General features: G+C 43.1%; 1 protein-coding gene across 7 annotated transcripts in view; it reads left to right on the forward strand.

Moving 5' to 3' along the window:
* The window catches only part of GRM7 (glutamate metabotropic receptor 7), a 267,773-nt gene that overhangs the window by 233,506 nt on the left and 19,559 nt on the right, over positions 1–14,708 (forward strand). For 5 of the 7 annotated variants that reach the window (XM_040568674.1, XM_040568681.1, XM_040568676.1 and 2 more), the window contains one exon: positions 4,540–4,786. In XM_040568674.1, coding sequence (XP_040424608.1) covers positions 4,540–4,786 — 247 coding nt within the window. Of the gene's footprint in view, positions 1–4,539; positions 4,787–8,995; positions 9,653–9,713; positions 9,807–14,708 lie in introns of those variants that run through there. The other 2 variants (XM_040568675.1, XM_040568677.1) reach the window with 2 other exon arrangements.

Raw genomic sequence — 14,708 nt, forward strand, 5'->3', positions numbered from 1 at the left:
ACGACGTGGCCTGTTGTAATGGGTTGGGTGGGTGACAAGTGGGCAGCACCTCGTTTAGAGACAGAAGGTATTGGTTCTTTCTAGGCAAAGCTGATCTGCAGTTGTAAAAGTACAAGCAAAGCCTCCACTGGAGAAAAAAAAAAATAGATACTTTCATCTTTTTTTCATTTGCCTTTAAAATGCTGTGGTAGCTTTGGTGGATAAGGGGGAGCATTAGGCACTAAAGTGTCTGAGAACAAATTTATATTCAAGTCTCTTTGCTTTCCATATATTTGCAAAAACATAATGCAGTGGGAGCTAATTTTAGTTTTTATTAAAAATGTTTCTCATCCTTATGTTTGCATAACATAATGTAGGGGATGAGATGAATCTGCAGATGACCTGCAAGAGTCTTCTGGGAGATTTATAAACTGTCTACTTCATCTCTAAGAACATTTGTTTTAATTCCCATATAAAAGTGAGATAAATTGGTTTGTGATAACACAAGTCCAAAAATATCTGAAATTACCCATTTATTTCCATATTACAAAATAACACAATTCACTGCCTAATTAGAAAGCTGAATTAGATGAAAGGAGCAGTTGCTCCTGATTAGACTATGAATGCAAAAATTAGCCTACAAAAAGTAGTGCTAACTAAAAAGACTTCTCTAAGAAATGCTGCTATAAGTTCAGTTATTATGGACCAGCAGTCGGAAATCTATCCACTGCATTAGTGAAGACTGATAGGTCTGATCCTGCGGTGCTTTGCTTCTGAAAGCAATCCTAACTCGTGCAAAATTGTCCATTGATGTAGTTGGTGCTATAAAAATTGCTGGTTCTTAGATGTGTGTATTCAGGACCAGTCTAATTTTCTCTCAAGGTTTTTAAGGTAATTTTCATCACTTGCATGAATAAAGCAAGAATCTGGAAAACATAGAAATCTAAAATTCAAATGGAAATCCTTTATGTAAAATAAATGATAAAATCTAGGTGTCTTTGCATGTGAATGATATCCTTAGGGTTTAGTTTCTCTGGTGCACTGCTTCAAAGTCTGAGGCATTTGTAACGGCAGCCTGTTACATTTAACATTAAGTTAAAATCTGTTAGAATTTAGTGCCTGATTGAGAGAGGAGGGGAGAGAGAGATGTGAGAGAAACCCTCCGGAGCGAGTTTCCCCGGGTGGTGCAGTACACATGCCTGCAAACCTCCAGAGAAGTGGGCTTGCAGACCAAAATGTCATTGCTGTTCGAAAGCTTTGGTTTCCGCCAGAAATACTTAGTTCAACTCCAGTTCTCATTCAAGTCAAGGTGGCGCCTCTCACACTAAATCTGCATCTTAATTTCTTAATTTTATCTCAAGTTTGGAAACTACCGGGTTTCACTGGCAATCTATAAAAGGCATACAGGACTTCCATTGTCAGTTAAATCTTATCCTTTGTATTTTAAATCACCAATTTCCATTCATCTAAAATGCTTTCAGAGAGTTTATCAGAAGAAGCGAAATAAGAAATGAAATAGTTTCATGTAAACTGCGTTTTTATGTTTGACTGGTAAAACCACAAAGCAAAGATAAAATACATAAAACTGCGGTTCTGCATAATAAGCATATCTATTAGTTTCCCTTATCTGTATAAAGCTCCCATTTGTCATGAGAAGCATTATGTGTCACTCATCTTGCCTTGTTCTACAAAAGCTCTCTTCTCGCTCTCCTTTTATCTCCCATCAGCGTTTGCAAGGTAGCATCACGCTGCAAGACCCCACTGATTAAATAATAGTTTAACCCTCAACCCCGTAATAGCATGAGGAAATCAGAATTAATGCCTGCGTGCACCTAGATAAAAATGTTTTGTGGTGCTCTGGAGGTTGCAGCGTTTGGGATGGCCGCAGCCCTGCCTTCAGGGGAAGTCACCCCAGGCTTGGCCAGGCACCTGTTGCACACCCCCCCCCCCCCCAATTTTGTGGTCCAAATTCCTGCTTTTTCTGTAAAGGTTTTTATGTTCTCTAGAAAAGTGAGTCAAAAGTTAGTTGCAAAATATTACTGTGCATTTTTCACCATATGGCATCCTGAACAGGCGTGCTGTGAGTTGAAGTCATTTGTGAATAGCAGTGAACAAAGCACCCCTCAGCGGTACCCATGTGTGTTCTGTATTGGTGACAGAGCCCCTCACTAGCACAGACCTTCTCTAACCTTGTAGAAATGCAGGTCTCATACTACTTATTATACATTCACTGCCTGTCAGGTTTAGTTACGTACCTTGTATATAGAAGCACGTTATTAAATGTGTTACAGAGCCACGTCCTTCTCAGGCTAAACCAGAAGGACTGCAGATGTTGCGTTAGCTGGCTTTCTTCCGAATTATTGACAGAGAGGTATGTGGTCTGAATACTGAGCTGAGTCCGACAGTCCCTAGGTGTAATGTAATTTGTCATGTATGCAGCCCACAGCTTCCCCGGCTTCAGAGGCGCTGTGAGCCTGCAGCTCCCAACAACTGTAGGAGCTCTTTATGAGCTGGAGATAATAATTACCTTACTTAGCGAGGATGAACGCTGGTAGAAGTTGCAAACATTTTGAGGATAAAGAGGGCATCTTCCTGCCTATCCTTCAGCCCTTAAATTTCCAATTTTCAAAAAGCTATTAATTTAATAAATATTTAAATCAGTGTTATTTACACCAGTGCAATGCACTTGACCCCAACTGAGTTACAGGTCATTTACTTGAATGTAACCGAAAGGAGGATTAGCTCCAAGGAAACTAACGCGCAGCAAACTGTCTTCTGTTTTAAATGTCCTTATAAGATTAATATGCGCTGTGCTTATATACATAGAAATAAAGACATGGAATATACATATGTAGTGCAACAACATTCAACGGCAAGGCATAAGGTGAGGAATAACTAGACGTGCGGTAACCCTGCAGCAGGCAGCAGTACTGCTCTACTGCACGAAAATAAAGCAGGGCTTTGGACTAGGTGACCCCTCACGCTGCCTTCCAGCCCCGAATTGTGTGGCTTGGCTTAGCGTTTCTTCACAAAATGTGCAGGGTTATTTCCTAATGTCCTGGCTTTGGCAAAATTCTGATTACATCAGTGTCATTTCCTTCTGGTAATGAGTAAATAGGAACTGAGAAGGCACTTTAGTTTTTGCCTGTGTGCATCAGTATAGAGAGATGTCTGTGCACAGCATGTTTTTTATATTTTCCATAACGCATTTTATTGCTTCCAGTGGTCATCTTAATCAGTATGATAGCAACAATTATGTAGCTATAACTAGCAAGTCTGGAGACATTCATATTTTTCCAGATACAAGAATTTGGAAGTATCTGGGCAGGGTCAGCATCTTACTGTGCCATTATATTTATTTATGGAGCTTTTCCATCAGAAGTTCAAACTGATTAGCACTGAACAGAAGGAGAATAGAAAATAGTGTTTTGAAGGAATTACCCACAATGTGTAATAATGTTTGCATGTGTATGTTTTTGACACACATTTAATTTTTGAATAGGATCTGTAGGAAGTTTGCTCCTTTTTCAGCTCCCTCACACCTGCATTGTGCTGCCTGTGCCTTTTAACTCAGGAAAATCCTTTCAAGTTACAAGAATTGTTCTAGTCCATCTATCAAATGTATCTTCTAAAAAGATAATTAAAAAAAAAAAAAGGCATTTCTAACCCTATGTATTTGCAGAGTATGCTTTAAAATACTTGTGGTTTCTTTGAATGCTGATCTCATGGGAGTAGCTGTTCTCTGACTTGAATATATACAATTTTTTCATAATAAGCATAGCTAAATGACAGGAGCACACAAATTGTTATGTATTTTCTGCAGTTATTTCAATGAATTGTACAGAATTGAAGTATAGTAAAAACAAGAAAAAAATCATTTTTTTTTAAAAAGGGTAAGGTCTTTTTTTACTAACCTATATTATAGTTTTAGTGTTCTTCATTATAATGTACAGCAGACCTAAGTTTAAATTTATACCAGCACTATTGAAATCCACATCTGTTCTTCACTCCTTAAATAAAAAGAAGCTATGCTGTAAGCATACAGGAGAACTTATATTGTTAAAGGCACCAAATGTTTCTAGCACTGAGCCTCTGAAGGGGCTGCTGATACCCCGCTAGCTGGTGCTTGTTGGACCTCACGGCATTTTGCAGTGTGGAAGTCTTGCCCCTTTTGGTTGAAAACTCATTGAAAATAAAAAATTTAAAAAAAAAAAAAAGTTTTAAAATGATTAACAATTTTAGCACACAGTGTCACAGCCGCTGGTCAAAGCACCAGCACGAATACTGAGAATTGGGTCGGACAACCCCACCTGCCCGCTGTGGTGCCACCGGCACACCTCCTGGAGGCCGCAGGAGAGCCCAGGCTGCACGGGCTTGCCTTGACCGCTGGCTCCCGTCTGCTCACCTTTCTGCTGCTCCTTGCAGCGCGCAGTGCTCTGCTGCCCTGTGTTTAGCCCACCGCAGTTACTTTGGTCGTATTTAATGTTCTCTCTTTGTGTACTGCAGTCTGCTTCCCAGTCATCTTATTTGTAATAGTGCCTCATGTGTTCTGTCTCCTAGCTCTACATACAAACTACCACACTTACAATATCCATGAACTTAAGTGCTTCAGTGGCCCTGGGGATGCTTTACATGCCGAAAGTGTACATCATCATCTTCCACCCCGAGCTGAACGTCCAGAAGCGGAAGCGCAGCTTCAAGGCTGTGGTGACGGCAGCGACGATGTCGTCCCGGCTCTCGCACAAGCCCAGCGACAGGCCCAACGGCGAGGCGAAGACGGAGCTCTGTGAGAACGTGGACCCCAACAGTGAGTACCCACCTCTCCCTGGGGTTCTGTGCGTGCTGGAGACCTTGACCAATGCCTGAGTGCTTAGTATCGTTTGGCCTTTGCAATTAAAGATTTTTGATGACTCGATTTTTTAAAATTCTCTCTTCCCTCCTCACTTTTTTGAGTTGTGCCAGTCGGCAGCAACTCCTCGCACAGGCTGTGGTAGCTGTGAGGGCTCCTCCTCCTTCCCCTCCTTGTGAGTGGCAGAGCAGCAGCATCCTCGAGTATCTGCAGCATCCTTCAGCCTGGGGCACACTCAGCCCCGGCAGGTGCAGTTTCCAGGATGGAGGGACAGGTGCCAAGCTCACCCGTAACCCTGCTAACCTGAGCTACCGTTATGTTTTCTGCAAAGTTTCTTTGCAAAAAGTCTCACCATCCCAGAAGTTACTATTTAGGGATTTTATCCAGTCCTGTAAAAGTGAATGCAAATCTTGTCATTGATTTAAGAGGATAATAGATCGAAAAGATGCTTCCAATTTCCTTAATGCACATAGCATGGTATATTGTAGCACAAAATTACATACTGAGGCCATCAAATTTGATTTGCATTTGAATCTGGAGGGAGCTGAGGAAGGAGACAGCTGCACAACTTTGTAGCATATTGGAAAGGTTTAGGCATGTCTGCAGTTTTTATGAAAAACAGATCTGAATGTGGAGAAATGCCCTCTCCTTGCCCATGATCCGTTCATCCATTTGCTGCTGAAATCCCTGCCACTTCTTGTCTATTAAACTGCTGTCTGAATATCTGCCTCAAAGCAGAAACTCTGCTGTCAAAGCAAAGTGGGAACAGCTAGCAAATTATTGACACAGCACTTTTTCTCCCTTTATTCACCCCTAGAGTGTGTTTCTGTGATGTCTTATCATACAGGTATACAAAGCATATTCTATCTGGAAAAACAGAATTTGTCTTCAGAAACTGAACTATCTTATGGTGCTGGCAGAAGCAGGAGACAGCGAGGAAATGTTTCTAGCAAATTAAGGACTGTCCCATGCCTACTCTGAACAGAACCTCACCGCATGAGGAAAGAGATTTATTTCCTGCCTTAGGGTATTAGCCAGCGGGAGAGCTGCAGAGCCCTCTGCTACGTCAAATGTCTGCTAGGCGGCAGAGGCCCCCAGTACGAAACCCTTCCACTCTCTGTCCCTGGTTCTTCTCCATGCCGTGGTGCTGGGGCTGAGCCCTCCCGTGTGCAACCAGGGCAGCTCCTCGCAGTGCTCGGGGAGGCTCGCGGCCAGAGGGAGGAGAAGGAAAGGGGAAGAGAAAGGGGTATTGCTAAACTGCATTTCACTAATTCCTGGTCTGGTCAAATGAGGTGGAGTTAGCTTTTCCTTCAGAAAAATTAAAATAAAAATTTTCATTTAAGGACATAAACCAGAAGAAGAGGAAAAAAGTTATGATGATGAAATATTCGATGTAGAAATAGAAGTGTTGCCCTGTGGGAACTGATTTTTAGTAGTTTCATATTCTTGGTTTTCCCTTCTGATTTCTTTTTCCTGTTCTGCATCTTATTTGCAGTTTCCAGACTTCTGAGAATACTTTCCTCCCCTCCTCCCAAAACAGTCAGATTTTTCCCTGGGAAGGAGATGTTTTTGTTAAAAGGAAATAGTGCTCAGTTAAAACCCCATATTTATTACAAAACAACGTTTTCTCACCCAGGGACTTTATGCCAGAATGCTCTTTTAAGAGGCAGTAAAAGCAATAAGGGGCAGATTCCCCCACTTGCCGTGGTGTGCAAGCTTCTGCCTTAAGGCCTTCAGAAGAAGTCTTCAGTCCTGGTTTTGTTAACACTGATGTAAAGCTGGTGTAAAGTCCACTGGGAGGGAAGCCGTCACAGGTTCGAAATTGATGTATGTGACTGGAAAGTTATTTCTGTGAGCTCTTTGGCTTACATGGAAGACTCTGAAGTGTACCCATTTGTTAAACTTAGCCAGCCAGGAAACGTGCAACCATATTAATTTGAATGTCTTTCTCCAAATACCGAGCTTTTTAATATTTAAGGTTTGCAAAACAAACAAAAAAAATGTATTTTTGGCATCTTTTTGAAATTGGTATTGACCCCCTTGCCATTAAGAGGAGGCGGGGAGCTGGGCCAGCCGCAGCAGGAGCCCCGTTGGCCATGGCCTGCACGGGGCTGGGCACGCTCTGGCTGCCAGCTCTGCGACAGGTTCCTTGGAATCTCTTAGGCTGAAAGTTAATTAATTGAGGGCAGTTAAGCAAGGAGTCTGAGACTCACCAGCACAGTGGAAACAAACTTAGCTGCAGATCTGGCTTAGCTACCACATGTTTTCTTGGAAGCATAAAAGGGCAGTTGGGTTTTTCAGTTTGATTTTCTGTTGTATTTCCTGGTGATGCTGCTGTTCGTGGCTTGCTCAGGTGCTGGAGACTGGAGTTGCCACTTCCAATGAAAATACACAAATATTTCATATCTTCTAAGAGCAGATTAACAGTGAGCTATCAGCATGGGATTCATGTACCTCCAAACATTGGGGAATTTGGTGACTAAGCCTGAATTTCTAGCCTGTCCTACTTATATGGCCTATAAACAGAGTGAAAAAGCAAATGTGGATGGTTCTACAGAAAAATAGCCTTGCACAAAACCTAATTTTTTTAGTATTAGCTTGAAAAGACCTCCTAATGAATGGAAGATCTGCATGTAAAATTGGACAGCCTGTCAATTACCTGAGGCTTCAAGAGCCGGTGAGCCCCAGCAGCAGGGCTGAGCTCAGGGTAGAAGCAGGGCATGCAAGCCTCAGCTGGCGGGCAGGGGTCTGAGCTGGGCGAAAAGGTGCTGAGCACTTAGGAGAGGTGGGCTCAAGCACTGAGGTTGCAGAATGAGTATAAAAGAAGAAACTGTACTAATGTGGGAGGAAACGCATTTGAAATGCAGTGACCTTATATCCTGCCCACCAGGAGCAGGGACTCGCAGTGCTGCAGCTTTTGCTTTAGAATGCCTTAAAAGTGAGAAATTTCACAAGCTGAGCTCCCCGGCCCTGACCTGGGAGGGCTTCCATGCTGAATCAGATATATTAAGGCCAAGCTTCTCAATCTATAGCCGTGCTCCTTGTGACAACTCTCTTAATCATTCCAGCTTGCCATCTGGCATGTGCATGCTTTTACTCATTCAACATCTTTTTTCTGCTAATACATGTCTGCATCTGAAATGTTTTGCGGCAGATTAAGATGAACAGAATTTGGTGCGCAGCAGCTTCTGCCCGTGTAACAAGTTCGTTCTGCTCTTGTGTGCCCTTGCTCAAATTTCTCAGTGTTTGGGAAGATGCTTCTCATCAAGCCTGAAGTTGAACCGATAGCAAGCGCTTCTGCTGGGCTCTCTGTTTGTTTCTGCTGCAAGAACAGGGTCAGAGCCCAAGAAAACATTTGAACCTCCAACCCATTCTTAACTTATATTGAGATTTACATGTAATTACTCCTTCTCCTTAGCAACTTGCTTTAATTTGTGGCTTTCCCAAACACAGCAACAGGGAAATCAGCATCGCTGTTGTTTGGTAATGAGGTGGTTGTGCTTCTTGTGGGCTGGACCAGCAGACCTTCCTGGGCAGGCATTTGTTTTATGGGCATTTCCCTCTTTAAGCACTGGTGAGAAGGGAACACAGTGCCCAGAGCTGCCTGGATGCTGGACATACAAGTGGCTCTTCTGGGCAGCTGCTCGCCCGCAGGAATTGGGGTGGGCTTGGCAGTGTGGGGAGGGTTGGTCTCCCACCACCCCCGTTATCAGTCTCACCACCTGTGAGAGTGGCTGTGGTCAGGTTCACCCTCATATTTTGCTCTTCTCAGAGCTGATAAAGCTCTGAGATCAAGACAAGTGTTGCAGCAGTGCCCATTAGTATATGGTAGTGAACAGGAGACGTGCAGCATCTCTGGCCAAGACTGAGGGCATCAAAGTGACAAACAGCTGGAAAGGAAGGGCACCTTGAGGGAGGATATTCAAGGAGTTTAGCTGAGATCTGTTGAGAAGTATCAAAGGATTGGTGTCCCCATGTACTTGCCAGAAAGGTTAGGGTCTGAATAGATGTAAGGGTCTGATTTTCAGTAGCATTGTAAGTCTGTGGGCTTTTAAGTTAGCAGGTGCTTTGAGGGCTCAATACCTATGCAGTCATCTTCAAGGTGATTTTTTTTCTCCTTTCCTTAGCATTACATAGAAATTACTTGGCAGATGATTCTATTTTCAGGAGTGGAGTGCAATCCCTGCCCATTTTCCTAAACAGAAGACAAACATTTGCAAGTTTCCATTTTAAAACCATGCTTTCCTGAGTGCTGCAAGCTCCTCTCTCTCTGACCAGCATGACAACAAGAACAGTGCATGTCAGTTCTCATTTTTCTCCATGTGTTGGGAATGGACATTGACTTCATCGTCAGTAAGCTGTGAATAGTGAATATGGGCTGCAGACACCTCTGCAGATGTATGGGCACTGCTATGCAAATAATCCCGTGCTGTGCTTGTGTATTCATTTGTGTTGATCCTCAACATCACTGACATGGCATTGCCTGTTCCATCCTTCCAAGAGACAAAACTGAAAGGGTTGTTGATGATGCTGAGGAACCCAAGAGCAAGTGAGTGCGTGGACAAGGGAGGACTGGGGAGTGTTAAATTGAAACCAAAATGCTCCAGAGTTTGTTAAGGGGAGAGGGAAAAAAATCAACCAGACCTGCCCTTTTGTGGGCAGCTGCTCCCATGTTCAGAGGTACCTGAACTTCTGTGACCTGGTTCATTTATTTCCAGCCCAGGGCTAATTTTGTGTATTGGCGTCTCTCAGCTTTCCACTATCGCTGCTCTAATCCGATCCCTTCAGTCAGATTAATATCTTGGCCTCGGTGACAGGGCAAAATTTGAAGAGTTTGTTGTGAACAGACACATTATACATACCAATGTATTTACTTTTCCTGTAGACTGCATACCACCAGTAAGAAAGAGTGTTCAAAAGTCTGTTACTTGGTACACTCTTCCACCTACTGTATAGCTTTTGCCTGCTTTCCAAAAAGGTAAGGAAAAAATCCAGCTTCTTACTATTTTATTCTCAAATAATTATCATCATTATAATATACATGAGTAAATGAGGAATGTGCATTAGTGCAGCTGTGTCAAAACAAGGATCTGTCTTAAAAATTGTTCACACATCCATTATCCAAAGCTCCCATATGAAGGGCCTGCTTTGGAAAGTGAAAGCCCAGGACTTGGGCAATTTTAACCCCTGTGCTGCAGGGAAATGAGCCTGGCGGTCCTCTGCATCCCCTCGGTGGAGGTGGATTCCAGTGAAGCCTTTGGAGATGTAGGTATTTGATAACAATTTAAAAAGGAACAAACAAATCATCAAAATTTAATTATGGCAATCAGATCTAACAGCTAACAAAATGCTTTCTGAGTCACTTCTAGCTGCCTTACCAGCAGGGTTGCCTGGCAGCATAAAAATAACATATGCAAATGTGTGAGCAGTCTTCTTTACTCTAAAATTATAAATTGCTCAAAAAAAGTTTGCAAACTATTTTTCCTTTATTTATTTATTTATTTATATATTTTTTTCCCTGTGGCTGATCCCAGTGACCACTTCTGATTAACCACAAGTGAACAATTTTTGAGTGCTGGCTTTTTCTAAGTGTTGTGACTGCCTACGTGATGATCGTGTGAGCTAATTTTGTATTTGTGACTTCATCAGCCAAGAGTTACTGTTTTTCTAGTGAAATTAGGGGAATGACAAAGCGTTTGATATTGAAGATAAATAACTAACAGCCATTAACAAGTTCTTATATCTGCAATTGTGTCTGCTCATCCAGCTTTGCTACTGCTTTGAGGCTTTGGCCAGGTATGAAAGGCACTGGCCTGGATACTGTGGTACGGTGCACTTGGGGCTAGAGGAAATTGCTGTATACAGCCTTCCAAACCTTGTTTAGCTGATCCCTAATAGGTGGGAACTTGTATCAGCAAAGGTAGGAATGTAGCTAGAATTGAGTCTCTGAGTCGCAGGGAAAAAAATCCCAACCACTAATATCTTTAGCTGGTGTAATTTGCCACAGCTCCAGTTTCAATTCAGCTTGAGTTCTTGTGAAGTGTTCAAATTGCTTTTTATTGTATTTGAATCATGCCTGTTATTCTAACTTGCACAGCTCAGGCAGAAAGCCTTATTTAAGGTGTGAAGCTCTTTATGAGCATCAGAACGACCTGACTTACCCACCGGCTGAAGTCAGAAAGGTTGACAGGGACTGGTGTTGAGGGAAATATAACAAAGTAGTTGGAGAGGAGAAGGGGCCACTCAAAGTATTATTGCAAATGTAATGTGAAAGAGTAAAGAGCGACTACATGAAGATGAAATTGCTAAAGGAAGGAGATCAGTAGAATAAGTGGGCTATATAAGAGATCGCACATCTTGTGAGAAATCACTTTTTTTTTTTTTTAATTAAAAAAGGTTTAAAATGTAAAGCACTAGGAGCTAACGTTTCTAAAAATAAATATAACATTGCTGTATAACATAAGGAACTGGTATCTGCAAAGGCACACAAATAAGTTTGTTATCCATGTCCTATAAAAAGCAATTGGCTATTCAGATTCTTTGCCCAAATTTTAAAATCTTCCTGATACAAAACTATGAAAAATACAACAGTTGAGGATGACTTGGGCTTGTGATGGTTTTGCCCACTCTGGAGCTCTTCTGCATCAGGTGTAGCTCTCCATTCCTCACCCGTGAGCGCCTCTTTTCCCACTGGGATGATTGCTGTAGCCCTGCTCGCTATGTTTTGTTTTGTTCTTCCAGGAATGTAAAACAGAAAAACAGCAAGAAACTATACACTGTATTAAAAGCAAAGCAATGATATCAGGAAAATATCAACTTAGTTGTAAATTGACATTTGTTTTGCTAGTAATATATTTGTGTGTAGGTATGAGCACAGTGCTTAAACTGCTGCTCGACTATATCAATTTCTGCTACGTGATGCATGGACATGTGTACTTATAATGCTTTTAAACTGTTTCCTGTGAGTGACAAATAGGGATTCTTTACTGTTGAGGCTGATGAAAATACAAGGCTTGAAAAACTCTACGTAGTATCTGGGTCAGGGAAAAAAATTGTCTATCACCTGAATAAGGCGAAGAAACATCAAATGCTTTTGCAGAACTACAGTCACGTTTTGTACCACAGAAATATCTGCAGCACTCTTCTCCTGATCCATCTCCAAGCATTGTGCTTGCAGGTCAGGAGGAAGAGGCAGTCCGGTGACTGCACTGCCTGCGATACCTGGAGGACCTGGGTTCACCCCTCCGGCTCGCAGAGCGCCGTGCTCCCGCAGCCTTGCCCGGTGCTTATCCCAGCACAGAGGTGCCCACAGGGGGCAGATGGATCACATCGGCCTGGCAGGACAGGACAGCTCCTCACAGCTCCTCTTCTCTGCTGCTTTCTGGGCGGGATGTGCAAGGACCGTGCTAGTTCAGGGGCAGGGAGTTCCCCTATGCAGTGCAAATGCTGCGTGGTGCGTTGGGATTCATTTGGGCATAAGAAGGAAAAGGAAAACCATGGCTCCCGTTTTTTCCTCTGGGGAGGACCAGAGCAGTGCCCATGGGTCTTGGTGCTCTGAAGTCTGCCATTGCATTTATAAAAGCAGTCAAAGAGAGACTGACTGGAGAGCACCCCCTGCTTTGGGGTCGGATTGTTGTTACTGGGCACTGTTACTCTGGTTGCCGTTTGCAACGAGATCGTACTGATAGTGCTTCAGCACCTCGAGCCATCTTAGCCGGGACATCGGTGTGACTCTGCAGCCCCACCAGCTCCCTTTCCTCCTTTGTCTCTCTGCTCCCGCAGCTTCTCCTCAGCCGGGCTGGGTGCTGACCATCTGCACCTCTGCGCCCTGTGTGAGTCCCCCCCTGCATGGGGCCACCCGCTCCGGCCGGCAGCACCATGGGGACCTGGCAGCTCTCTGAAGCTTCGTGCCCGAACCGCAGGATGCTCTGTAGCTTGTCCCGCCTTAAAGTATGAGATATAGAATCATTATTTTCTAGATTGAGACGTCATTTTCATTTTAAATCCTGCTGGTTTCAGCCCGAAAAATAGTGCTCTGTGTTTAACCTCACTTGAAGGATTTTCTATTTAGTGGAGACTGCTAAGAAATGAGAATATGCAGCAAAAATTGATAAGCAAAAGACTTTGACAGGTCCTCACCGCATCTATTTTTATTCTGGAATAGCTTACTGAAAAATAAACATTTATCATGAATTTCTTCTAACAACAATACGCTCCTCTCCTAAGTGTGGCACAGGTGCTTCCAAACACCCTGTGCGCCTCCCCCTGCACCCCCACGGCTGGCCACCGAGGTGCCACTGCTGGGGGGCACCTGGGCTGCAAAACGCTGCCTGGAGAAACGATTTCAAATGATAGGGAGGGGCTCAGGTGTAAAATGTGTGAACAAATTAACTTCCTTAATTAGGAAGTTTTTCAGGTAAAATTGGCTTTCTGTAGCCTGCCTGCTGAGAAGGCTCAGTCCTTGAAGGGCACAGGCTTCCCCCATTTCCTCTGGTTTGGGAAAGGTGGATGCTCTGAGCTATTGCACCATGGAGGGGGTTACAGGTTGGCCCCTCTGCTTAAGCTTGTCTTTGCGAGTTTGAGCATGACTCCTTTTCCACCCCTCCACCCCAGTCTGCACTTGCACATTGTTTGCATTATAATTTTCGGCAGTTTCTCAAGCTCTCAGTATCCATTTGAATTGATGTTTTCCTTCAGGTTTTATATATCCATGGCAGCATCCCACTGCCCAGCAGCCAAACCGTGCCAGGAATTATTCTCTCCCCAACCATCTCACGAGTGATGCGATTTTGCAGTCACTCTCCTCAGCAGTGCAAGGTTGGACTCTTCTCATGATGTTTCAAGTTTCAAAGGGTACCCATCACAGTGAATATTTCTTAAGCCATCACAGCACTTTGTAATGGCTGAGAGCTGTATGTGTTATTTAAAGGTTTCATTTAAAACCTCTCAGAAATAAATCTGGTGTAACTGCTGCTTGAAGGAGACCTGAAGGTAGGTCAGGGAAAGACGTTTTGTCTTTTTGACTTCAAGCATAGCTGGACTCAAGTTACTTAGGAGATTTATTTTAATTGGTATTATCATATGGCCAGGATATTTTGCTGGAGAAGCTGTGCATGCCCATAAGGAGCTAGCGGATGCCACGAGACGCCGGGGAGCTGGCAGCCTCCAGGCGCGGCATGGAGCCTGTGCCAGGCCCCCGCCGGTCTGAACATGCGAGGGGTGGGCTGCTCTCCTCTGACGTCTGAGAATAGCTGATTCTGGTAATGCACGTTAATACATCCACATAGGTGCATGCTTCCGAGTTAATTATATTGCAGACTGTCTCACACCTTTCATGACTTTTATGATACAAGACTTGTAAACAGGCAGGGAAGTGTCAGACTGTTCCCATTTGAAAAAAAATGGAATTCTTTATGTACTTAAATGATCACCTTATAGTGTAAGGTTTGAACAGTGCTAGTTAAAATACATTATTCATGACTGTAGGTGCATTGGTTATTAAAAGTTAGGTAGCTAGGTATGTGTCTTTGAGACAAAAATAAGAATTAATTAGTTTGTTAGTATTTGTCTTCTGTTCTGTTTTTCTCTTTGTCTTTTTCTGTGATCTTTTTTCCTAGAAAATTTGGAAGAGTGAGCTGTAAATTTTGCACATATATTGTTATACCTAAAGGACAGTCCTGCTGTCACTTTTTTGCCTAATAAACTCTTAATAGTGCTGAGTTATCCCTTTGACTAATTTATCAGTCCTTACATCCTCTCAGGGAGAATTTGTCAAATTCATAAATTGTAATATCAGTGAGAAGACAGACTTTTGGCTCTCGTGCCTTCCATATATTTATAATGAATCTCCTTCTCCTGAGTAGGGTAAATATCACTTTGG

The sequence above is a fragment of the Cygnus olor genome, chromosome 10 (genome assembly GCF_009769625.2).
Source record: "Cygnus olor isolate bCygOlo1 chromosome 10, bCygOlo1.pri.v2, whole genome shotgun sequence".
In the NCBI taxonomy this organism is placed as follows: Eukaryota; Metazoa; Chordata; class Aves; order Anseriformes; family Anatidae; genus Cygnus; species Cygnus olor.